The following is a 27881-nucleotide window of genomic DNA, read 5'->3' on the forward strand; positions in this document are numbered from 1 at the left end:
CTAAAGAAGGTTACAATTAAACACACACACACACACACACACACACACACACACACACACACACACACCCCTATACATATGCATACACGTAGATATCTATAAACATGTGCACTCCTACACATATGTGTGTATATATATATATATGTGTGTGTGTGTGTGTGTGTGTGTGTGTATATGTATATAAGATCATACTATGCTTATTTCCCCTTGTCATCTGTGTCTCTGAAGGTGGATGTCACCTTCCTTTATAAATCCAGGTCTTCCTATGTTTTTCTAAATCAACCAGGTCAGCATTTCCCACATCACAGCAGTATTCCAGCCAAACAAATCCTGTCTGAGAGATTGTTTATGAAAGTTGCCTCCTCCATTAGGATGTGAGTTCCTTGAAGGCAGGGACTGTTTATGCCTTTCTTCTTATCCTCAGGGTTTAGTACAGTGCTTGACACATAGTAGGTGCTTAATGGATGTTTCTTGACTTGACTTGAATAGGTGGCATGGAGGATTAAAAAGTGGACTTGGAGTCAGGAAGACTGGAGGTCAGATCCTTCCTTGGACACCTGACAGCTGGGTGAAGACTGCTTCTCCACACTCCAGATGTTTAAAGAGAATGGATGGTTCCTAAACAAAACAGGAACCAGGGTAACATGGCAGAGGTTGAGAAGAGTAGGGATATGAGACAGAGAGGGGGAAGAGTTGGCCTTTGCCAAGATGATGAAGGATGGAAAAAAATGACATACAAAGAACAGGAAAGAAAGGAATAATTATACAACTAGAGCTTAAAGACTTTCCCTGGAGAAGATTCTGGGAAGATGGTGGAGTAGGTCGGAAAACTTTTGGCTCTCCAAATTTCCTCAACAAAACAAAACAAAAAAGAAACAAAACATTGTTAGGATAAATTGGTGATAATCTTAGCGGGGGGGAAGCACTAACATTGAGGGGAATGGGAAAGGCTTCTTGCAGAAGCTGAGGCTTGAAGAACATCAGGGAAGCCTGGAGGCAGAGATCAGGAGGGAGAACATTCCACCTAGCTGTCTGCACCAATGAAATTGTAGATCTAGTTTCACAATGATGACAAAAACAAAAGCAAAAATTCACCCCTTTTATACCTTGGTTTAATGTAGCTTCTAAAATGCCTTTAAAAAAAAGCTTTGCTAGAGTATTCATTGGGCAGCTAGGTGGCACAGTGAGTAGTGTTCTAGGCCTGGAGTCAGGAAAACTCTTCTTTATGAGTTCAGATTTGGCCTTAGACACATGAGCTGTGTGACCCTGGGCAAGTCACTTAACCCTGTTTGTCTCAGTTTCTTCATCTGTAAAATGAAGTGGAAAAGGAAATAGCAAACCACTCTGGCACCTTTGCCAAGAAAACCCCAAATGGGGTCACAAAGTGTCAAACATGACTGAGAAACGGCTCGACGACAACAACCACAGCAGCAGCAGCAGCACAGTACTAGATAATCTACTCAGCATCAAAGATATAAAAAGTGGGCCTCCTGGTCCTTAAAGAGCATGTGTCTGTTCCAGGTCACAGCCCATCTCATTCCCATGCTTGGTTTTTGTTTTAAATGAAGCCTCCATAGAGCATCTACTCTGAAGACCAGAGGCTCTCCTTGGAGTTTTAAATGATCTCATTGGCACCATTGCTGCTTTCTCGCATTTGTTGCATGGTGAGCCCGTCTCCTGTTTTGGTCCTACTTATCAAAGATTACACCTTACGGGCTGATGTGCCAGCCCTTGCCAGGAAGGTGCCCCAGCCTACTCCATCTTTCTATCCATCTTCTCTGTCATCAGATACATCTGGTAGAATGTGTGCTCTTGGCGAGTAGGCAAGTTAGTGAAGTGAAAGGTATGCTAGACCTTAAGTCAAGGTCCCCAACTGGGTTCAAATCCTGACTCTGCTATTTACTATCTCTGTGACTGTCCTCAAGCCACTTAACTTCTCTAGCCTCAGTTTTTTTTTTTCATCTGTAAAGTGTTACCTTTGGGTTAGATTGCCTCTAAGGTCCCTTTTAAGTTAAAATCTATTATAACCCTATGGTTGTTTTTGTCTTTGTATCTACTGCACCTAAACACAGTACCTTCCACTATAAATAACATGAATATTTTTGTTGAAATGAATTTTTTAAGGTTATTCCTGTGATTTTTTTTTTTGGTGTGGGGAACTCCCAGGGAGTCTCCTCCCTCCACTAAGCAAAGTCTAGAATTATTTTGCTGCTTGTAGTCTTAGAGAATTGCCTGGGGCACTGAGAAGTTACTCACACAGTTTGTATCTGTGTGAGGTGGAACTTGAACCCATGCCTTCCCGATTATGAGAGACTTGCTGACTCTCTACTATTTCACTCTGGCTCTTTGAAATGAGAGATTGTAAAATGACCTGACTAAATTTAAAATTAGGTTGCCACTCTGCCCCAAGCTAAACTTTTGTCATTTGCCTCCATGCACACTTATCTTTTTTCTGCTTTTACCTTCTTCTTGTCCTCTGAACATTGATGACTTGTCTTCTGCTACTCTAATTCCCTAGCCCTCTACTGCTCTCCCTTCATTCATAAAACATTTATTAAGTGCCTATGTGTAAGGCTTTCACTTGTCCAAAATGGACGTGTCCGGTCTCTCTAGGAGGCTCTTCTGGGTTCACTGTCCAACTTGCGGCTTGTTTGTAGGCCTGGTAACCTCTATTGAGTACTGTTGGCATTCTTTGTTAGGTCACATCATCTTTGGCCTCTCTCTCCCTAACTCATATGTGGAGGCTACTTGAGTGAGAAATCTGTTTCCAGGAAAACATCCTGAAATGAAGTCGGGGTTCCCTATTTGTTTCCCAAAACTCAGAAAGCCAGTTTGTTCCAGTGCTTGAGTTAATCCCTGGTTGACTATTGGGCAGCTTTGGCAGCAGTATTAACTCTTAAAGGCCACTGGGGTATGATTGACTAAGTGCTTAGGTATAAGATATTGGTATAGCCTGGTCTCAATAGGTGCTTGGTCTGCCAAGGAATCACGGTGACCACGAATTTGCTGAACTGAAATCCATGCTTTATCCAGAAATTTGGTTTTAATGGAAAAGGTGGAATATATGTATTCATTTTTCACCCAGGAACCTTGAGAGATTGGCATAAAATGGTGGGCGGAAAGCCAAAAGGGTTTGTTCCCTTCTCCAACCTCTTGTAACATTTTCTTTGAATCATTTGTATGGTGTTTACCACATTCTGCCTCCTATTCTAGCCATTTGTGTATGTATCTTAAGCAGAGACTGTATTCTCAGCTTCTTTGAATATCTTCGATTAACAAAGGCAGTCATCTTTGCTCTCCTTGGTATGCGGTACATAGTAGGTGTCCAGCAAATGTGTTTAATGAGTGGAGACATGTAGAGTTGAGTGTATAGCTTTATTAAGGAAGATCAACTTAAATCTTTTGCAATAGCACATAACCTAACAAGGAATTCTTACACAGAAGACTCCCTTTTGGGTTCTCTCTAGCATATCAATTCCCTTCTTAAAATGTGGTGCTCATAAGTGAACACATTCTCCAGATGTGGTCTGATCAGGGTGAAGTATAGCTTCTCTGTCACTTCCTTTGTCCTGGACAGTGTGGCTTTCCAAGTGTGGCCTGAGATTCTATTAGCTTTTTATGCTGCCCTGGCCCATTCTTCACTTGGATTGAATTTGCAGTCCATCAAAACCCTCAGGACCTTTTCAGATGAACTCGTTTCTAGCTATGCCACTCTGTCTCTTTCTCTGTTTCTGTGTCTCTTTGTCTTTCTTGGTCTCTGTCTCTATATGTATACACAAATACATAACAAAACAAATACATAAATATCTACATGTAGCTATAGATATGTTTATGGGTGTATGTGTATATATATGCAAATGTGCATATATATATATACACATACATACGCAATTTCTTGCTAAGTCTAGTGTTACTCTCCACTAATTTTCTGAGACAACAATGCTAATAATTGTCCATCATCCTTCATAAGATTTTATAAATGAATTTCTCTTCTAATCAGGTTTTTTGGGGGTATCCATCTTTCTGTTTATATATACATATGTGTGTGTTACCACAATCCAAATCAAACCAAAATCTAAAATAGCTGGTATTTGCTGGCTACACACACATATATACATGCATACAAACATACATACATTTATTTTTACACATGTGTGTATATAATATACAAACAAAATCTGTAATAGCTAGTATTTGCTGTTCCTACTAAGGAACAGTAATAGTGATTAAAGGTAGGAGGAAGTGGTTGTTTTTTGTTTTGTTTCTTTAAAAAAATCTTATAAAATTGTAAGGAGTAGTAGCTGATAAGGGTAGTAAGAGTTGGGAGCTCCAACATTTTTCAGCCGGCTAGAACAATTGGCTGAATATCCTTCAAATACTCAAATGTATCTGTAATCTCATCAATTTGGGAGTCCCTCCAGGTATGAAGATCACAACTCATTCATGGCTATCCATCTTGTATGGCCCTTATCCATATTCACCCAAAAGTTGATGAGTGGGAGTCCACCCCATGTGCTGGAGACCTTTATTACCTGCTCCTGACATCACCAAGGTACTAGTAGAGTAGACTGGCTGTCCACTAGTCCTCCTTTGCCCTGGCCATGTGACCAGTCCATTTTCCCTTCTGTCATACAGTTTTTTAGTTGTGTCCTTACACCTGTTCTTGATTATACATGATGTAGCCTGCTCACACCTACCATGTACCTCTCCGTTACCTTCTGCATGATACTCATTTTAGGTTCTTTAGAGGAAATGATGCTCTACCTCTCACTGCCATGTAGTGATACCCAGAAAATGTTTGTATTGATAAGATGGACCTTTGTTGTCCTGGGAAGTTTGGGGTCACTAAAAGAGCAATGAAATTGATCCTGCCTGCTCTCCTCTGTTCCACTCTGGACCCAGCTCATTATCCTTCTATATTATCTGTCCTCTATAGAGATCCTGTTGGAAAAACTATAAAATGTCCACCTAAAAATATGTCACAATCTGGGCAATAGATACTCTTCATCTACTTGACCTTTTCTGTGTGGGTAGACAGGCCAAAACTCCTTTGAGTGATTACGTATCTCTTTAAGGATACTCTTCAGTATCCTGAGACTTGATGCAATCCACACAATGTCATCCTCAAATAGAAACATCTGGAGGACCTTACTGTCCATAAGGAATCCCTTCTTGAGCTGGATTCTTTTCTGGGTCTTCTCCATCCCAGGGGTGAATACTTTGGGTAAGCCTGAGTCTCCTTGTCATATGCCTTGTCTTATTCCTTATATGACTTAATGAGAGGGTTATCTATCAGGTTTACTTCCTTTGTTACATCTTCCAAGGAATCCTGAATGATTTTGATATATGGATGTGAGAAACATTGCTGTAAAGCACTGCCTGTAAGTTGTGTTTCGTTCTGTACAATCAAATGCTCTTTTGTAATCAACCAACAAGGAGCACAGTAGGTCTCTACATCTTTCAGTTAATTTTAAGATAGTAAAGGTGCCATCCATTGTTAAATGTCACTTGTAAAAATATGCTTGCTCTCTGCTCATCAAATATGTCTTCAATTCATGTATAGATGACTCTAGTAAAGATTTTATATGGATGTGAGAGTAGGCATATTGAATGGTAGTTACTGGTATTTTTTAGTCACCTTTTTTCTGTATTCACAAGGTCTAAGATTTTTTTCCCCACACCTTTGGTGTCTTCCTTTTCTTCACATATCTTGTATACCAGTCAGTCAATGATCCCATCTCCAGTTGGGTTCTTCTGTATATACTTGGTCCAACCTGGCTATCTTTATTTTCTTTGTTTTCTTTCATATCATTTCTGACTCCTTTATGAGCAGCTCAGGGACTGTGGTGTTAGTGTCCAAGTGTGGTGGTTTCTTTATCTTTGATTCCTTCCGTCCTACTTTTTTAGTCTTCCGGAAACTTATTCATCCCCATATACTCTATAATTCAGTGGCAACTAGCCTTCTTTTTGTTCTTTGCATGAGACATTCTATCTCCCAACTCTGGGCATTTTTACCCACTGCCCCATACATCTTAGAATTTTCTCTTTCTTCACCTCTGCCCCCTGGTTTCTAGCTAAAATCCTGCCTTCTATAAGAATCCTTTCCTGATCTTCCTTAATGCTAATACCTTCCCTCTGTTGGATATTTCCAATTTATCATATGTACAGATTTTTAGTAGCTTATCAGAAGCAGTTAGATAGCCCAGTGCATAGAATGCTGGACTTGGAATCAGGAATACTTCAAAGCCAGTTTTGCTGTGTGTCCCTGGGCAAGTAACTTAACCTCTGACTGCCTCAGTTCTGTCGTCTTAAAATGTGAATAGTAATAACACCTAACTCTGAGGGTTTTTGTGATAATAAAATGAGATATTTGTAAAGCACTTTATAAACTTTAAAGTATTATATACATATTAGCCTTTATCTACCTACCTATCTATTTATTTATTATTGAATTGCTAGCCATCTTTTAAAACTCACTTCAAATGTCACCTTCTCTGTGAAAGTTTCTCTGATGTCCTAGAGTCAGTAACGTGCTTTACCTATCTAGAATGTCAGATGTGTTTTTTCTTATGCCTCTTTAATTGCATTTATCATATATTATTTTGTGTTATATTTGTACCATGTTGTTGCTGTTGAATTGTTTCAGTTGTTTCCAACTCTTTGTGACCCTGTGTAAGGTTTTTTGTTTTTGTTTTTGTTTCATTTTGTTTTTTTGCAAAGACACTGTAGTGGTTTGCCATTTCCTTCTCCAGCTCAATTTACAGATGAGGAAACTGAGGCAAACAGACCCTTACCCAGGATCACACAACTAGTAAGTGTTTGAAGCCAGATTTAAACCCAGATAGATGAGTCTTCCTGACTGCAGGCCTGGCACTTTATCCACTGTGCCACCCAGCTACACCTGGATAGATCTCAGGGGAACTTGGAACTTGAAAGGGGAAGAAAATTACATCTTTCCATTCACTGATCTCTAACTGAAGTTTAACATTTCCTTAAATTTTGGATTTAAAAAAAGATATTTTGAGAAGGAGGGCTTCACCTAACTGCCAAAGGAATCTGTGACACACAAAAAAATGAACAATTGATCTATTTCAACCCTTAATTTTACAGATGAACAAATGAGACCCAGATAGGTTAAATGACTTGCCCAAGGTTAACTGAAGATGTAAGCTGCTGAACCTGGATTGGAACTCAGGTGCTCTGATTCCATATACAGTGTTCTTTCCACTACACCCTTTCTACTACATTGTTAAAGTAAGTCATCTCTGAGGTTCCTTCCAGCACTAGGATTCTGTAACTCTACATGTGACCATATCTGGACTATTTTGTTAAATAGTCCACTATCTTTAAGATGGATATTAATAAACTGCAGAGCATCCAAAGGAAGGACAATGATGATGGGAAAGTGCCTCAGAATAATGCCATGTCTGAAGGGCAGCTAGGTGGCACAGTGGATAGAGCACTGGCCCTGGAGTCAGGAAGATCTGAGTTCAAAACCAGCCTCAGATACTATGTGACCATAGGCAAGTCACTTAACCCTGTTTCCCTTTGTTTCCTCATCTGTAAAATGAGCTAGAGAAGGACATGGCAAACCACTCTAGTATCTTTGCCAAGAAAACCCCAAATGGGGGCACAAAGAGTCAGGCATGGCTGAAAACGACTGAGCAACAAAAAAGTAGAATGGGCCACCTCAGAAAGTCTTTAAGCAAAAGCAGGATAACCTCTTGTAGCTGGCTAAGATAACATGATGTTGAGGGCCTAGGATCACAAATTTAGACCTTGAATGGTCACAATCCAACTTCTTTATTTTGCAGATGAGGAGACAAAGAGTTTAAGTGACTTTCCCAATGTCGCCCATGTAGTTCAGATGTGAACTGAGGTTCTTTGACTCCAAAGCCAATATTCTTTCTGCTGTATCAGTTAATTTAATAAATTTTCTGTTTTGGAGGATATCTGTTTGGGGGAGTTTCTGAAGCTGGATTTGAACTCAGGTCTTCCTGACTTCAGGGCACAGTGCTCTATCTGCTGCGCCACCTCGCTGCCTCTTCCAATAAGGCATACCTGGGCAAGAATGTGAACTCACCTTAAAAAACCTATGGCTCTTGACATCAGCAGCATACTGTCATTGTGTGAAGGTGACAAAGACCTAGGTGTTTTACTGGGCTCTATCTCTCAGGATTATTATCAGGATCAAATATTATAGTGTTTGTAAAGTGCTTACCACGGTGGCTGGCACATAATATGTGCTGAATAAAGGCTCCTTCCTTTATGCCTCCTTCTTTACTTAGGGTCTGGAAGTCCCTAAGTGTTCCCCATCAGAGGGTGGGCTCTTGAAGGGAGGTAGTTGATCACCCCTTGCTCTACTTGAAAATCGTTGGGCACAAGGTTCAGTGACCGTTCTGGTTGAATCTTCTATTACCCATTCCCCTCCCTGGTTCTTCCCCTGAGGTCCTTTCCAACTCTAAGATTGTTTGATTTTTGCAAACTATGAACATATAATATGGAGGGGGAAAATAAACCTTGAGATTTTAATACTCTTTTTGCTGTGGCCTAAGACGGTGTTATATATCCTGATTGTTTCAACTATAATTCAGATTTCTTTTCAGGATTAACCATCTTTGTCGTTTTCATTACTCACATAGGGTCTGATTACTGTTGTTTTTAAGAACAAGTACCCCTCCTATCATCTCCATTAATAGATTGGGACCTGATGTGATAATGGTCCCCTGATTTATGAGAGAAATATTGTGGAGTCTAATGGAAAATAAATGATAATTGAAGCTGACTTTGAGTAATATGCATGGAAAGAAGAGCTTTCTTTTGTTCATTTTGGTCATCTTAAAATGGAAATAGTAAACCAGATAATATGGCTTTTCTTTCACTAGGGTGTGTGAGGATGCTTAATTTTTTTCCTCATTCATGGAAACATACTAGTTCCTTAAAGTATAGGGTTTTGGGTTTTTTGGGGTTTTTTTTTTGGTTTGTTTTTTAAATGATTAGGGAGCAGGATTCTCTGTGAATTTTGTCTCTATCTTTGAGCTGCTGGGGTTTTGTATAAGAATATGAAAGGAGGAGATGAGAAAGGAGAGTTCAGGTTGTTGGTAGAAAACAAAGTTTTATATCATACTTCCCTCAGAGAGTTGTTATATAAAAATTAAGTGAGATCACATATCTGAAAGCACTTTGTAAACTATGAAGTTCTAGTCATTAGCGAGGCACTGTTATTATTGGAAACCAAATTACTAAGTTTCCTAGAATGGCCAGTAGAAAGGAACAAAATTCTAAGAAGCTCCAGGGACTTGATGAAACAATAGCACATAGATAGCTAGTTAAGAAAACAGTGTCTGAGAATGGAATTTGAATGCCTTCATGATGGCCTAAAATATAGGCACAATGGGCTTTTAAAGAGTGTGTATTGAGAGTTGGTTGAAATATCTTTTCATGGGGTATTGTGAATTTTTGTAAAGGGCTTTAAGTTGAAATGGCACTGGTAGGAATAATTGCCAATGAATAATCTGCCAATCAGATGTTATAGAGAAGATATAGAAGAAGAATATCAGGGGAGTAATTCACAGGAGACAATATCCAAGAAAAGGGCTGGAATTGAAGCCCCAGTGGTTTTGGATAATCTAGATGTAAATGCACAAGGAGTCAGTAATGAACAAGCTGAACTGAACAGTCTAGCTTAAGGGTCATAGGGTCCTTGATTTAGAGCTGGAAGATAATATGGAGATGAACCAGTCCAATCTCTTCATTTTACAAAATGGGCAAATTGAGACCCTGAGAAGTTAAGTGATTTTCCTTAGGTCACATAGGTAGAAAGTGGCAGAGACAGGATGGAAACCCAGGTTATCTGACTCATATTCAATGATTTTTCCACTAAAAATTTAACAGCATAGATATTCCTGAGAATTAGTGAGATTAGTCTCAAATGTGATTATGGAAGGGCATATTTTACTTAAAAAATAGCAGAATAGATACTTGGACATCAATCAGCTTAGGCTGGAGAGACAGATTTGGTGTGGAACTGGAGAAAGGAAACTATCCACTTAAAAAAAAAGAAAGAAAAGGGTGGTGCCTATAAACCTTAGGCTGGTATGCTTTGGTTGGATTTCTGGGGAAAAAATTTTTAGAAAGTTTCATTAAAGAGATGGCTGTTTGTAATTTTAGAAAAGGAAGCAGTGGTTACAAGCCAGTATGGCTTTATCAAAAACAGGTCATACCAGATTAATCTCCTTTCCTTTTTAAAGATTGCTGTACTGGAAAATTTGTCAGACAACCTACCTGAACTTCAGAAAGCATATGATAAGTCTTTCCTACTTCTCTAATGAGTAGGATTATAATACAGTCATATGAATTTTGAAATGGCCAGATAACAGAAACCAAAGAAGTCATTAACAGGTTGATGTTATTTTGGATGTAGGTTCCTATTGGAGTGCCACAGAGAGTTGCCCTTGCCTCTGTTCTGTTCAACATTTTTATCAATGGTATGGATGAAAGCTTCAGTTAACATGTGAATCAGTACGTAGATGGCATGAAGCCAGAGGAGGATAGATAGCTAACAGATTGAATTATAGAGTCAGGAAGACAAAAGTTTCAATGGGTTGTGCTGAATATTTTAACAGTGATAAATCCAAAGTTCTCCATTTGGGATTTTTAAAAAAATCATCCCTTATATTAAGGATGGGAGAGGCCTGACTAGGTAGCTGTTCTTGGAAGAAAAATGATCAGGATGTTTTAATAGATGGCAAGTTCTGTATGAACCAATAGGTTGACACAACAACCAAAAAAAATGATGTGACCTTCAGCTGCATTGTATCCAGAACTAGGGAGGTGATAGTCCTGCCGTACCATCAGTACAAGTCAGACAACATCCTGAATTCAGTTATAGGTGCTGAATTTTAGGAAGGACATTGATAAATTGGAGAGCATCCAGAGGAGGGCAACCAGAGGACTAGAGACTATGCCACATGAAGATTGGGTAAGGAACCGAGCATACTTAGCCAAGACTTAAGGGGCACATGTAATCAAACATTTGAAGAAATTTTACAGAGAAGAGGAATTAGATTTGTTCTGCATATGGCTCTAGAGGGCAGAACCAGGGTTGGAGTTTCCAAAAGTTTGATTTTTGACTTGAGATAAGGAGAGACTTTCCAACAATTAGAATCTCAAAGTGGAATGAGTAGCCTTGGGAGGTTATGGGTTCCCTCTTACTCTAGATATTCAAGGACAGAGCCACAGACCACTTTTGGGACATGTTTTAAAGGGAATTCCTATTAGAGTATGAATGGAGCTGATGATCCCTGACTTTGACTTCTTGATTCTGTGGCTGTGTCCTGTTGAAGGAGTGTTGCTTAGTAGTTTTTGTAACATTCATCTTGGCTTCTCATTGGCTTTTTTCCTCTTGGCAATGTTCTGGATAGGTCAGGTTGCCCTCCAGTTTAGTTCTGGATAGGGGAGTTGTTTCCCTAATGCTGAAAGGGAACATACCTATTTAATGAAAATGTAAATGTCTCCCAAGCCCTATCCAATGGCTCACTTTTTTTTCTTCCGACAGTATAACAAAACCTCCAGACAATAAAAGAGTTTGGTCTCCTCCCTGGAGTCTGTTGTTGCGGGCTTGCACACCTGGACATTTCTAATCTAGCTAAATTATCATCAATTTTGGTGCCTGCTGAATATTCATTTACTCCAGATTCAATGACTCTCTTGTTGGTTGTGGGAATCCATTTAAATATTGAATATAGTAGAGTGCTGTATTAATATGACTTTAATTTCACTGTGGACTATGAAATTTTCCAGGTATTTGGCTCCATTTCCAGGGCCCTAATCCAGACACCAAAGTTATCCTCTCACTAGGGCATTCTTTGGGTAGATGGTCAAACCTGTTGTTCATTAGAAACAGCTGTAACTTATCAGCATATTTCCCTTAATATGCCAACAGTAACCTCAGTTAAATTACGAGGTAGTTCTCCTGATTCCAGAAAGTTGTGAATCTCAATATCTGCCCAGATAAAGGCAGTGAGTTCCAATTTTCCCATGGCTTCTACTATAGATTTGTATAAAAAAGCAAGTGGATGGATTGCCTTTCCTTTTTTCTTTGTTCTTCTGGGTCAGCATTTGCCTGCTGACATTTTGAGATAAGTTAAACTCTTAATTGTTCTTAAAGATATGCTTGTGGATCTGTAGCCAGTTATTGAAATTCAAAAATCACCCATTCAGCATTTTGTATCTCTAGATAGTGAGAAAGGGGGAAAAGGGGCCAGGCCCCAAGGTTTCCATAGATTGGTGCCTATTTTGAAATCAAGTATTCCTGAATGTTTGTGTTTCATTTATTGAAAGATTTTTTTTGTGCCTTTTGTTTTTATATCACATTCATTTCGAAATATGCCCTATCCTTCAAATGTACTCTAGCCTGCAAGCCTTGCTTCATAACAAAGATAAAAAAAAAACATGCAAAGTTAAGCCAAACCAGCCAGCCAACCCGGTGATCACGTAGCACAGTGGATAGAGCATTGGCCCTGGAATTAGAAAGACTTAAATCTCTATATAAATGCAGCTATTACTATTATCATTATTGTCACCATTTAATAATAATCATAATAATAAGAATAACAATAATATGCATCAGTAGTGTTATAACAGCCAAAAAAGCTAATGCAATTTAAGACTGTTTTAATAATGGAAGTTTATTGCCCAGAGTCAGAGGTAGATGTCTCGTTGTTTCCTGTATCTGGAATCTTTTTTCTCACTTTCTTCACCCATTAAAGCAGGTGGGTAGCACAGTGGATAGAGTCTGTACCTGGAGGTAGGAAGACCTGAGTTCAAATCCAGCCTCACATGCTTATTAACTCGGTGTCCTTGGGCTAGTCATTACTTACCTCAGTTTCCTTATCTGTAAAACTGGGATAATAAAAACAGCTACCTGCAAGGATTGTTGTGTGGATTAAATGAGATATTTGGTAAAGTGCTTTGCAAACTTTTTAAAGTTCTCTGTAAATGCTATGATGATGATAATGATGATGATGCCTGACAGCCTGTGGAACATTCCACACTCTAGCCCATCACCTCTTTAATGAAAGGACATTAGTCATAAAATCATTGATCTGGAACTGAAAGGATGACCAGAGGCTATTGGGTCCAATCTCTCCCATTGGAAATGAACAAAGTAAGGCACAGGGAGGTTGTGACTTGGCCAATATCACACAGATTGTCATTATCAGAAATGGAATTTGATCTCAGGTCATATGACTTGAGAGCCATTGTTCTTTCATTTACTCACCTCTTTGCCAGGGCCAAGTTTGGTCATTAGAGCTAAATAATGTTTAGTTTCATTTTTATTACTCTCTGCACTTACATTGTTGTTCTGCAATTCATTTTAAAAGGATTTTCCAAGTAATATTTAAGATATTTGTCTTTTTTATGGCCGCTGTTAAACTTTCATCAAAACCCGGTTCCTTAGCTTATGAGATTAAACAAGCTGGCCAAACATTTGTTACAACTTTCAGTTTTTACTGACATATTTCAGTACTACACAGTTTACCTAAGAGCTACAAATAAAAAAAAAATCAGTCAACTGTGACTTTCTTTTATATCCATATTTCTCTTGCCACAGTGGCTGGCCTTTATGGTTGAACATTCTTCACTTGTCACTGTTACCACTTGACTAAATTGGGTCTTTGGTCTTTTGGCAGTCTTGTGAATGACTTCTTGGAAGGTCTTAAATATGGTTCCTAATTCAGTAAAAACTGGTCAGGGGGAAGATGGCAGAATACTTTCTATTTGCTTAAGCAAGGCCTCGGTATTATAGGACACTCAGACAGTGTCTTCAAAGTATTTTTTATTTGAAGAATAGTGATGTACTTGGTAATGAACAAGGAACATGTACTGTAAACTGAGAAGCATGGGAAGCTTCCACATTCCCTGAGAGCTTTTGTACAAAGGAGGAAAGAAAACAAGCTGACTCCTTTGTGGCCTTTGGGAGTGGTTACATTAACCATTTGTTAAGAGCTGGATTCATGAGATGCATTGGCTTCCAAGAGCATTGTTCCCAAACTTTGTCAGTCCCTTTGTGTGATGTCAGTGTGGGTTGGTTAGCAACACATCAAAATATATCTAAGATAAGATAAATATGTGTTTCATGAATCCCAAAGGGAACTTAAAATTTTTTTTTTCTTTGTAAATAATTGCTGTCTTTGAAATGTGTGACTTTTTCAACCCTATTTTCTTTATTCCTACCCCATTCTCTCTAACAATTTATGATTTAGGACTAGCTGGGCAAATGACTCAAAGAGACCATTATAAGCATGGGAGACAGCTTGAAAAGTGTGATCTTCTTGACCCAATTTGCTTGATGCATTTAATCTAAAGTTTGATGCCTTTGTCAGGCTCTTAAGACCATCCATGGTCTGGCATAAATAATGTCTTTTCAGCTTTATCTTGTATTATTCCAGGATACACACTTTGTGTTCCTTCCAAATAACTTATTCTTTGAACCTGGACCACCACGAAGGTGTAGGTAGAGCACTGGGCCTGGAGTCAGGAAGCCCAGAGTTTAAATTAGGCATCAAATATTTACTAGCTGTGTCACCTTGAGAAAGTCACTTAATCTCCATTTGCCTTAATCTACTGGAGAAGGAAAAGGCAAACCACTTTTCCAAGTATCTTTTCCAAGAAAACTCTTGGACTGTATTGGTGCACTATGGTCCGTGGGGTCATGAAGTTGAATACAACTGAACAACTGAACAACAACCCTAGATATGCCATATAGTCACCAGTATGTACACTTGCTCAAAGTCTTTCCTTCCTGTCTTCCCATTTGAATTCCTATCCCTTTTAAAAGTGCTATTCAAATGCTATCTTGTCTATGAAGCCCTTGTTAACCCATCCACTCTCACCAGTCTATAATGACTTCTTTTTTTTTATTACCCATTTATTCTTTTTGTGCGTATCTCAAATGGATTTTAAAAATAGTTGGTTTTTGCTTCCATTTTTTAAAAAATTGCTGTCACTTCCCTAGGACAGTTAAACAAAACAAATCAACCCTTTGACTGTGACAAAGTGCTAGGCACCTATAGTCTACTACCTCTGTGCTCAGAGGGAAGAGGCATACTTTACCCCTGGCATTGTCTGGAATCACAATTGGCGACTGCATTGATCAGAGTTCTGAAAATTTCAAAATAGATGTTGTTTTCCTTTAGGAGTCATTGTATAAACCTTCAGGTTCTACTTTCCTTTTTGTTCTGCTTTAGTTCATACAGGTCTCATTAAATTTCTCAGAATTCTTCATAGTCATTATTTCTCAGAGTTTGATAATTCTAAAACACTTATATAATAGGAGGGGGATGGGACTGGAGCTGTAAATTCATTGACATAGGGAATGCCTGGGTAAGGAAACTCTACCAGTGTAGGTCAGCACATTGTTTGAAAATTTTCGTTTTAGAGTGCTAAATAGAACACTTTAGCTAGTACATGTTAAAGTCAAGAATTGAATCCAGGCCTTTCTCAGTCAGAGACTGTACATATCATGTAATATTGTACATTATTTTTAGTGGATTTTGTCTTAGCTTCTTATTACACTCTAGGCTGTACGAGGGCAGGAACTTTCATGTATAAATTTTATATAACCCCAATACCTAGCACAGTGATGTATGTGCAATAGATGTGTAAGTGGTCACAGAATCATAGAGCCTGAGAGGTAGAAAGGATCTTGGAAGCCATTTAATCCAGTTCATACTTGAAAAAGAACCCCTTCTAAAACACACCTTCAAAATGACCATCCAGTTTTTGCTTAAAGACCTCCAAGGAGGGGGAATTCATTGCCTTCCAAGACAATTCACTCCACTTTTGGATGATTCTAATTTTTAGGAAATTATTCCTTATACCAAGCATACATTTGCCTCTTTATACTTTCCTCTTTTCTTTCCTAGGACAGAATCCATCTAATACCTCTTTCATATGCCAGCCCTCCAGATTCTTGACAAGGTCACGTCCCCTTGAGTCTTAGCTCCTCTAGGCTACCTTTAGTACCTTCAGCTGATTCTCATGGCATGAATTTGAAACCCTGAAACCCTTCGATAATCCAGGTACTCTCCTCTGTATCTCTCTAACAGTTTTGGTGTACTTGGTGAAATGGGATGCTAAAGCCTCATCACAATCCTTTAGATCTCATCTGACTAGGGCAGATATAGCAACACCTGCTAGAGGCCTCATACCTCTCTAATGCAACCTAAGATTGCATTAACTTTTTTGGGTACCATTGTTGTTTGTTCTTTGTTTTTGAAGAGGACCAATGATATCATAGTGATGTTTTAGCTTCTACATGGATTAGATGTAAGTGAGGCAGAATTACATAAAATTGTCAGCCTCATTCACTTCCAGAGGCAACAAAGTCCAGTGGCAGGACAAACGTCAAGATGACCAGTGATGGTCTGAGATGCAGTGGATGACCTCGGAGTCTTCGATACCTGACCAAGTTCTAAGTGCTCCACAGTGCCTGCTTCAGCCACCTTCATGGCAATTGGAACAAATTGTTCTCATCCATCCATGTGAAAACGTTCATATGCTTGGGGTAGACATCCTCCTAACTCATTAATGGGTTTGAGGCCTGATAGTTACCCCCAACCTGGTTTAGCCTGTCTGCTAAGATGGTTTTACTGGGGTGTGGCTTCTGTGGGTGCTATAGCTTCTTGGAGCTACAGGAGAGAGTTGGATGAATCAGGTGGACACCAAAGGTGAATGAGCAGCCTTGAAAAGGGCTTGACAAGCCCTCACACCAGAGGTTCTAGTGGTCCTGATCAAACTATTGACTCATATTGAGGTTAGAGTTTACTAAAACATACTACTCTTTTTAGTTGAACTCTCATCTTCTCATATCTCTGCTTTCTTCCTTGGGAAAGTTGATTTTTTTTGAGCCCAAGAGTAAGATTTTTACATTTGTCTTTTTAATATTTCATCTTAGCATACTGGGCCCAGTGTTCTAACATGTTGACACCTTCAGTGTGTTATATATCACTCCTAGCTTTGTGTCTTCTGAAAATTTGGTAAGTTTCCCAAAGTTTGCCATCATCCAGGTCAGTGATAAAAATGTTCAATAGCCCAGCGCCAAGCAGAGATCCCCAGAACATCCCAAAGGAAATCTCCTTCCAATTTGATATGGAACCCTCTGTTTTGTTGTTGTTATTATTTATTTATATATGTATTTATTTTGGTGAGGCAATTGGGGTTAAGTGAGTTGCTCAAGGTTATATAGCTAGTGAGTGTCAAGTGTTTGGTCTGAGACTGGATTTGAACTCAGGTCCTCCTGACCACAGCTGGTGCTCTATCTACTGAGCCACCTAGCTGCCCCCAAAATAACTTTTTCATTCTTGATTTTATTTTTACCTCAATATGAGGCTCACTCATTTATTTATTTATTTACTTAGCCACCCATTTATTTATTTGTTTGTTTGTTCATTCATTCATTCATTCACTCACTCGTTCATTTATTTATTTATTTAGTCATTCATTCATTTTGGTGAGGCAAGTGGGATTAAGTGACTTGCTCAAGATCATACAGCGAGTAAGTGTCAAGTATCTGGCCTGAGACCAGATTTGAACTCAGGTCTTCTTGACCCCAGGGTTGAGGCTCTATCGCTTGTGCCACCTAGCTGCCCCTGTTGATCCCAGAAAGAGAGAAAAAGACTTCCACTTAAGCAGGAGCTCTGAGTTAACTCTGTTACATGTGCTGTATAATATTGAGCCCACTTTTCCATCGACTCTATATACCTGTGGGATAGTGTGTCTCAGACTTTTGGGGGTGCTCATGGTACCAAGTGTTTTTACTATATCACATTAGTAAACATTCTTTTCTAAAAGCTAATTGAGCCTAGATGGCTGGTAATCAGCTGAGAGTACACTAGATAGGGGGTTCATGAGGAACATATTAGAGAATCACTTCAACTTCTAGAACCCTAAAGGGAGAGGTCTTTAGCTACCTTCTAGGGAACTTGATAGCTAATGTGAGTAGGATTTGGGAGAAGTTACCCAGAGTTGATGTTACACCAGTAAAGCTAAAAATACCTTTTTTTTCCTTTGCCAATCCTTGTTCCTTCTGATATTTAACATGGCTGACGGTATTCCATGCCATGCTTTTTCATAAATCTTGCTTTCCTTCTCCACATTAAAAAAAAATCTAAATTGACAAGTGAGTTCCCTGTATATCCACCTTAGTCTCATTAGACAACTGCACCTTTTCCCTCCTCCTCATAAGTGTTTGTCTTTGTGTCTTCTGAATTTCATTATTGAAAGCTTTTTCTCGAGCAAACTTCTGTTGAATTTTGTTCTATGATATCTGACCTATCCTTTTGGAAATCTGTCCCCCAACTTAGGGCTTATGTCAGACTATGTTCAGTTTTCCTCACTTTTTCTACATCAGATTCTAAGAAGGAGTAGTTATTTTCCCGAGGTTCTGTTTTTTTTCCCTCCCTAGCAACTAGTTTCTCACTAAAGAGAATTAGATCCCCAATCCTTTACCTTTTGAAAGATGAAGTTATTAGTAAGGCAAGTCAATACCTCATTATCTGTTGAGCTTTTGGCATCAAGAGAGTTCTTGTAGGTGTTGGGATAATTGGAGGTCCCTATCACTATTGTGTTGTTATTCTGTGCTTGTGATATATGTCAAAAATTCCTCATCTATTTTTCTCTTTCTATTCTGATGATCAATAGCATGTTCTGATTACTAAATTGCTTCTGTTTTTGTTTCTGTTGGTTTTTGTGCAAATGCTCTCTACCATTCTAACTCCCTGGCATAGCTAGGTGGTGTAGTGAATAGCTAGTTGGCCTGGAGTCAGGAAAACTCATGTTTGTGAATTCAAATCTGGTCTCAGACACTTAGCTGTGTATTCCTGGGCAAGTCACTTAACCCTGTTTACTTCAGTTTCTTCATTTGTAAAATGAGCTGTAGAAGAAAATGACAAACCATGTCAGTCTCTTTCCAAGAAAGCCCCAAATGGAGTCATGAAGAGTTGGGCACGACTAAAACAACTGAACGGCAACAACATTCTAATTCCCCACGGTTCCTAGATTTCATTACTTGATTATCAAAGAAAAATCTATTTTTTTTCAATTAAAAAAACCCCCTCCCCATCTTCCCAATTGGGAAAAAATAAGAAAAATAAAACTTGTAACAAATATCCATAGTCAAGCAAAAACAAATCCCCATATTGGTAATGTTCCAAAATGTGTGCCTATTGAATATATATTCTTAATATACAGTGCAACTTATACCTTCTCCCTGTCCCCTTTTTACCTAGTCTGTGTCTTGATTAAGAGCCATATTCTGTTCATGGGTTTGATCCCATAAAGACTCAAGCTGATACTCATGAGGTCAGATTTGCTTCTTTGCATCAGGATATGTGGTTCATTGATGTTTATTGGATGAGTATCAATGGTATGTTCTTCTGTGTGCCAAACTACATGATCACAGGAAACCACGTCAAGTTCCTATTTTTCTTTCTAGGAATTACAGCTGAAGTCCTGGTGGTTTCCTCTTTTGATGAGCTGTATAGAAGGGCCTCTGAAGCGAGAGGGAAGATTGTCGTTTATAACCAACCCTACAAAGGTTATGGAGAAAGTGTGCTATACAGAGTTCAAGGGGCAGTAGAAGCCGCAAAAGTGGGTGCAGTGGCCTCCCTCATCAGATCTGTTGCTTCTTTCTCTATCTATAGGTAAGATTATTTGAATCTTCTCTGTAGTAAATCACACACTCACAGAATGATGGCGTGTTAGAACCTGGAAGGGACCTAAGAGTTCACCTGCACCAGGGGTTCTTAACCGTTTTTTATGTCATGGCTCCTTTTGGCAGTCTGATGAAGCTGAACCTTTCTTAGAATAATGGTTTTAAATGCATAAGATAAAATGCACATGATTAAAAAAGGATAGCAAAAAACTACAACTTTATTTTCATTCCTAGTTGAAATTTAACATTTTCTTCAAATATATGTATATATACCTAAATGTACATATGCACATATATACTTACATATACATATATGTATACATACACATACACACATATGCAATTTCTTTCCCATCAAAGTTCATAGATGCTTGTGAGGGGTGGCCTGTGGACCTGTGATCTCATCCAAACCACTTTGTTTTATGAATGAGGAAATTGATACTCAGAGAGAAGAACTGATTTGTTTGAGGTTGCACAGCTAATAAATGAATGAGCTGAGACTTGAAACCATCTCTTTTGACTCTTAATCTAGGTTACTTTATGCTAGGTCACAAGTTAATTTCCAGAAAACAAATGTCTCCAAGAAAATATAACCATTTCCTTCTAAAACATACACAGAAGTATACATTGATCTACAGAAATTGTTTAACTAATCTTTGCTCATTTGTTTGGCATTATTGCCTCATCCTTATCCAGCTTCAAAGGGTCATTTGTGCTTACCTTTTAAAAGCTTTCCATTATCTCTAATGACATAATAAATTTGAATATTGTACCTTATATTTTATGTATTTTTATTGGAAGGAGAGATGAATTCACATCTGTGTTTTATCAAATATTCCTAATGACTTTGGGAAGGTTGGCTGTTTTTCATCGTTGTTAGAAACCGGAAATACAAATCAAGTCTCAAACACATAAGAACTTGAGGGTGTCTTAGATTGTTCAGTGCTTAATTTCCTGCTTGGCTGGTGATGCCCTCCTGCCATCCCTGAGCCTTTGAGGCTCTTTTTCCTCAAATAGAGTCTAGCAGTTATATATAGAAAAGACCCTAAACATTGTCACTTGTCATTTTGCTTTCTTTGGGTAGATTTGTTGTAGTAGACCTCAGGTAAAATACAAACTTTTGAGGTGAAAAGGGAGGAGGAGAGTGGAGAGAAAGAAATAGTATCTAGGAATTAATGCTCTCATCTTGTAGCCTATTTTCATGGACATAATGAACATAGAAAAAACATCTTAAAAACATTTGGAGATAGTGTTTAGTTAAAATTCCAAATGGAATCTGGACCTTTGGGTGTGAAGAGGAATCTCTTTGTACTGTACAATTACTCTATAATGAATGCTGGAGACACAGCTGCTCAACCTCAATTATCAGTCCACACCCTTTCAAAAGGAAATGACTGAAAAATTTGGTGAGGCCAGAACTGGGAAATTCCCTCTAAGTGGAGCTGTCCAAAAGGGAAGAGAAAAAGAATGCAATACTTTTCTTTCTCACACTAGTATAATACACACACACACACACACACACACACACACACACACACACGCGCGCACACACACACACATTTTTCATGGAAGAAAGACTGGGTTGTGTCATAGTCATCTGCAGGGAGGTTTATGGGAACAAGAACTGATGACAATGATGCTGTAATTCCTTAAAAAAAAATTGTTGATTTTCCAAATGATCTCATGGCTAATGAAATCATGGTGATTGATCTTGGCTGAGTGAATAGGGCACTGAATTTGGAATCAAAAGATCTGGGTTTGAATCCTGACTCTCAGGCTTCCTTCCTGTATGACTCTGGGCAAGTTATTTTTTCCTTCTGAGTCTCTTTCTTTGCCCTAGATCAGGGGTGAGGAACCTGTGGCCTTGAGGCCACATGTGGCCTTCTAGATCCTTAAGTTTGGCCTTTTGACTAAATAAGGCCCGTTTTTCAGATGAAGATAGCCTCAGAGGCTTAGATCAGAAGTTTAATCAGTTTGAACAGTTAAACAAATTATGGAGGCATAATTCAAATCTGCTTCTTCTTCAATTCAAATCAAACACTCTGTTTACTACTTCACAGCCTTCCGAGGTGAACACCTGAAATAGTTAATGTGCTTTGAGTGTGTCTATTTTGCTCTTTCCCCTAATCTGCTTCCCAGACGAAGGCCCATTCATGATTATTTTACTTATGGAAAGGGGGCCTACCTCTAGTCGTCCTGATCTATATCTTGCCACTAGACCAGAAGGCTCCAGAGGGGAAGGTGAGGCTGGTAGCTTTGCACAGCCCTCCCTCACTTAGATCCAATTCACTTGCAAGTCCCGGTGTCACATTCCTCTTCGAGAACAAAGGAGGAACAGCAGCAATAACAGGCTGTGGAGAGAGACCCTTAGAGATCTGGGTCTTTTTTTTTTTTATGGTGAATCCATAATTAGGAGGAAACATCATTTTTGCATTAAAAATACTGACATTAAAACTGTATGTAGGTTATTTAATGCTAAGGGTTTCCCAAAGTTCATAAGCTCATAAGACCACCGTTCTTAGTTCATCTATTACGATAATTAGTTCATTTTAAGCCTAGTGGAAGTATAATGGCTCCTTAGGTCCATGTAGTTCCATCTCCTGCTTTAGGGAGTTCATATCTAATGAAAACTGAAGAGTACAGTCACAACTGCTCTGGACCCCCAGTTAGGAAAATTCCTAATGTTTAGGTAGAGGTTTGGCTCTCAGTCTTCATTTACATTCATGCTTATCTCTAGCTGACCTCTGCTTCTTTGTGGTTGAATCAAAATTCAGGTTACCGAAATCATCTGGGTAAAGAAGCATAAACCTTTAGCATAGTGTCAGGTACCAGGAGGGGGAAATTGGAGAAAGAACAAAGCTTTTCTTGCAACTTCAGTTGTCTCTCGAAGAGGTGGATACAATTGGAGATGTTAGCCCAACTCTTCTGCTTTGAGATGCCTGTAGGGCTCTGACTCTTTCTTTTTATCCACAGCTCAGTCCTACTTTCTATTTCTCCTTTCATTGGTTTCCAGTGGGTTGCCAGTTCTTTCTGGCTCTGGATTTCCCTCCTCATTCTCCACTGTTAGATTGTTGGATTATCTCTCCTCATTTTATACAAGTTCCCTAGGGTGTGACCAAGTCCCTTATCCAATCAGAGCTGGCTCCTGTTACGCGGACACACACACACACACACACACACACACACACACACACACACTCTCTCTCTCTCTCTCTCTCCTCTCTCTCTCTCTCTCTCTCTCTCTCTCTCTCTCTCCCCCAGAATGTCTTTGATTGATTAAACAAAGCGTGAGGTATTTTCCACAATCTGGTTCATTGTTTCAATTAATAAGTGTTCTTACTTAACAAAAGTAATTACTTTTAAGTGAGGTAATCAATGAATTCCCTTCTCCCGTTACAATAGGATCAGGGATTTAGAACTGAGGCCCAGAGAGATTAAGTGACTTTTCTGGGATAATAGGGATAGTAAGTGTTGGAGAGGGGATTTGAACCCAAACCATCTGATGCACCATACTGAGTGTATTTGGCATAGTTATTGATTTTTTTTTGCAAAATGAAGACATCTGTGAGACAAACCTGCAGCCTAGAAGCATGAGAAACATTTTATTTGACTAAAGACATTTTACATATCTTTTGACTCTTCCACTCGAAAGGTTTAAAGTCAACAACTTGTGGTCTGTAACAGATAGGAATCCTACTTATTAGTTCTGGTCTGATTAAATCTTTTCAGTCATGTTGTGGTCAAGCATTTTTCAAACCCTTTGGATTGTCAAATCAGTTTTTTCCACAATTGAGGTTACAATAATGTGACCATACATTGGTGTAGAGCATCCTATTTTACAAATACCATCTCATTTGATAATAAGAGGAAGCTTACTGTACTATAAATAATTCTGGTCCTGTTCTTTGAAGGTATATCCCTAGCATTCAGTACAGTGCCTATTAAGCACTTAGTAGGTACTTCCTAGGGCATGTAGGATGGTGCAGTGCATAGACCACCAGGCCTGGATTTAGGAAGACCTGAGTTCGAATCCAGCTTCAGATGAAGGAAATGGTAAATCACTCCAGTATCTTTCCCCCAGAATCCCAAATGGGGTCACAGAGAGTCAAACATGACTGGAAATGACTGAACAATAACACAAGGTATTTAAAAAATGCTTATTGATTGATTGAAAATAAGTAAATGTCCTTAACTGTAAAATGAATTATGCTTCCTGTCTTAAAGCATTTTATTATCATAAATAACGTAATAGAAACACCAAGCTATTATTACCTGATACTAACAACAATAATAATAATATTCATCATTAATATGTATACAATGCTTTAAATTGTCTAAGCTGCTTTATGTGCATTATTTTATTTGAGTCTCACAATCACCTAATGAGATGGTCAGTGTTAAATATTATCTGTCCATTCTACAAATGGCTCAGAAAGGTCTGAGGTAACATTGCAAGTCAGTGGCAAAACTGGCACCCAACTCTAGGTTTGGGGCGTTTATAGCCCTACACTGTTGCCTCTGTAAATTTGAGAAGTCTAGATCTGAATGCCTGTCCAGGGAGTGGTTCCTTTTAGTTTTCATTTGAAGGCACCCAATATATAACACCCAAGATCGAGTTATTCTGTGTTAAAAAAAAAATAATTCCTGTCTATTGGCTTCCATTTTACTAGTCTTATGGGGAATGGATGCTATTTGAGCTCTGTTGCCTTGGAAGTGTATCCTATTCCATGTCTTTATTTATATATTTAGAAGATCACAGAATTGGATAGATACCCAGAAGTCTTCCAGTATTTCCCCCTACCCCTCAGAGGGTGCAAACACCATTATAGAGTAACCTTACTTTGAAGATGGATCTATTGGCTATTCTTTTTATCGGTGTGAATTTTGCAGAGGTGATCATTGCGTCCCCAGCATGCTTACCCACACTAAATAGGAATCTGAAATGCCCTCTGCCTTACTCTTACGTTGTCAGATCTCCTGGAGCAGCAGTCTCCAAAGTGAGGGCCATGACCTAACCCCCAAGGGATGTGTGATTAACCAGAGAATAGGAAGATAGGTGGCATCCTGGCCTCCCTTCAATAGCCAATCATGGGGCTCATCTACAGTACGGTCATACCTACTCCCAACACTCCTCCACTCAGGCATCTCCCTTCACTGTGGAAGCTCCCAACCTCCCCTCCTTATGGGCCAGGTGTCTGCGCACCCATAGCAGCAGCAGCAATAGCACAAATATCTTTGGGAAAATTCACCCTTGCTCCGTCTTCCATCACCTCATGGTTCCATCAGATACCCCTTGGAACAGTGACCAATGAGTAACAATCTTTATGACAACATGAATCCAGTGCAGAATTCTGCAACCTTTTTTTTCTAATTAAAAACAATTTTCAAAAATTCTAAAATGAACAAGCATCAAAAAAGATTTCCATATATGAAGCAGAACAGAAAAAAGATTATCTGTTAAGCTGTGAATCGTTATTATTTACAGCTTGCTTCTCTTAAAGTCAAGGAACAATCATTTATTAAGTGCTTACTGTTTACCAGGCACTAACTGCCGGGCAGCTAGGTGGTGCAGCAGATAGAGTGCTGGGACTGGAGTCAAGAAGACCTGAGTTCAAGTTTGGCTACAAACACTTACTAGCTATGTGACCCTGAACAGGTCACTTAACCCTATTTGCCTCAGTTCTTCATCTGTAAAAAATGACCTGGAGAAGGAAATGGCAAACCACTTCAGTATCTTTGCCAGGAAAACTGCAAATGGGGTCATGGAGAGTTGGACATGACTGAAATGACTCAACAACAAAAATCTGTGTGGCACTGTGCTAAGACCTGGAGATACAAATACAAGAAAAAAGAAAGACAAGCCCTGCCCTAAAGGTGCTGTGTTCTAATACCAGAAGACCCTACAACTGAAAAGTGGGCAAGTAGAAGCACTGTCTTGGGGCATGATGGCAAAGTCTGGAAGGGGAATAAAGGATTATTGGCCTGGACCTCTCCACAAAATGGCGGCCACGGGAGGAAACCTCTAGAGTGGGGAGGTCAGGGGCTGAAGCATCTGAGGCATATTGGCAAAATCCAGAAAGTCAGAAGCAAAACTGAGAGGGAAATGGGGGGGGGGAAGCATATAGTAAATTTAAAAACCTGCAACTTTCAAAGCTGCCCTGATTTCTGTTTCCTTATGAACACTCTCCTCTTCTCTTCTATGCACCTTAAAAATGCTTTAATTACCCTTTTTTGGGGGGGGCAACACTCTAGTTAGCTCTCTCCTCCCTCCCCAATACCTGGACCTCCCAAATTCACACACTTATGATGTGGAATTCTACAACCTTGACAGGGTTTTGTTTGCTATAGTGTTATATGCTAGAGGCAGTGTGATGTACTGGTCAAGAAGAACTGCATTTACATTCTGCTCTGTTTCTTTTTGTACTTCAGTCAATTCCCAGAATGTTTAGAGATGAGTTGTTATCTGCTTTGGTCATTTGGAAATCCCTCATGCTGAAAAAAATCACTGACCCTTTCAGTATTCAGTATTCAGGTCCAGCATATTGCTTTTTGTCAAGCCCGATTAGTTAAAGTATGGTTTCAAACTGATAGAGTAGTTGTCACAGTCCAGGTCTCCTTGAAACATTGCCTTTCTCCCCCTGTCTAGTTTGCGAAAGCAATATAGAAGTATTAATACTCTGGCATCTCATCAGTATGTCAATCAATTCATCAAACGGTAAGCATTTACTTGGCCCCTAGAATGTGCTAGACACTGGAGTAGGCACTGGGGAGAGAAAGATAAGAATAAAACCATTTTTTGCTATTAAAGAGCCTGTGTTCAACTGGGGAAATAATATATGCACACATCAGTCAGCAGGTTTTGTTGTTGTTCAGTCATTTTCAGTCACTTCTGACCCTCCGCAGCCCCATTTGGGGTTTTCTTGGCAAAGATAGTGGAGTGGCTTGCCGTTTCCTTCTCTAGCTCATTTTACAGATGAGGAAACTGAGGTGAAGTGACTTGCCCAGGGTCACATAGTGAGTGTCTGAGGCCAGATTTGAACTCAGGAAGATGAGTTTTCTTGACTCCAGGCCTGACACTCTATCCATTGTGCCACTTAGCTGTCCTGTACACATCAGTAGATCCAAAATATTCACGAAGTAAAAATGAGGCAATTTTAGAAGGACAGTCCCCAGCAGCTGTGTGGATCAGAAGGGCTGCATATACGAAATGGCAAAACTCAGTGAGGTGCTATAGACTTTATCCTTCTTTGGGAAATCAAATTGCATGAAGTCAAATGTTTGGTCTGAGCTTGTTGGAAAGGGGTGAAATTGCCCGTTCCTGCAGATTATTTTTTAACGCATTTTATCATGGAAGTCTAGATATGAACCCTGTCAGGAGCTAGCACTTCAACTTTCAATCCATCCGGGTGAGTGTTTTTGCTTGCTAAAATCCTTTCAATATCCTTTTCCTCTTCAGCCCAGAAATGTGCTCCAAATGTGAATCTGATCCCTAGATACTTAATTCCAAATTTAGTGTACTGTTGGCTTCCATTTAGTTCAATCCATTTAGTATTTATTGAGCCCCTATGGGATATATGAAGCTATACTAGATGGAGGTTATTAGGCAGAAGCATGCTGGTAAATATTTAACAATCAGCTCTCTGAAAAAATGTATACAAGAAAAATCTTAAAATTTAATCTTCATCATTATAATTTTCTCCATCACTTTCTCAAGTCTAGACAATCAACGTAATAATAAATCAAGCCCTGATTTGTAGTATATTCTGATTTCCAAGGTCTAAGTGCTCTCAATAAAAATTTAACAATGGGGTCAGTAGGAGCTGACTCCAGCACACCTCTGACATTAGGATACAGTAAAAGAGGAGGAAATATCCTTGACCTTAAGGAACTTAGCTGGCTTAATCTGGACTCTCATTCTGTCTTGCCTTTGAGCTTTTGTAAGTTCTCTTAAATGAGAATATTATGAGACCTGTTCCTTCTATGGAACTTCCCTTATGTATTCCAGTCTGGTGGAAGGAGAGATTATTGATGGCTACAATAGTTTGCAGGACAAGGATGGATGGAGAGGCCAAAAAGGAGAAAGCTTTAGAGGAATGAATAGTGTGAGCACAGGTGTGGGATAAAAAGTCATGACTGCAGAGCAGTAGTCATAATAGATTCACAT

At 39.1% G+C, this 27881-nt stretch overlaps 1 protein-coding gene across 3 annotated transcripts in view; it reads left to right on the forward strand.

The window, feature by feature from the left end:
- Window positions 1-27881, forward strand: part of CPQ (carboxypeptidase Q) — a 624464-nt gene that overhangs the window by 157680 nt on the left and 438903 nt on the right. For all 3 annotated transcript variants that reach the window (XM_020968909.2, XM_020968914.2, XM_078153670.1), the window contains exon 3: window positions 19499-19706. In XM_020968909.2, coding sequence (XP_020824568.1) covers window positions 19499-19706 — 208 coding nt within the window. The remainder of the gene's footprint in view (window positions 1-19498; window positions 19707-27881) is intronic.

The sequence above is a fragment of the Phascolarctos cinereus genome, unplaced genomic scaffold, assembly GCF_003287225.1.
Source record: "Phascolarctos cinereus isolate Bilbo 61053 unplaced genomic scaffold, phaCin_HiC Scaffold_4;HRSCAF=312, whole genome shotgun sequence".
Classification (NCBI taxonomy): domain Eukaryota; kingdom Metazoa; phylum Chordata; class Mammalia; order Diprotodontia; family Phascolarctidae; genus Phascolarctos; species Phascolarctos cinereus.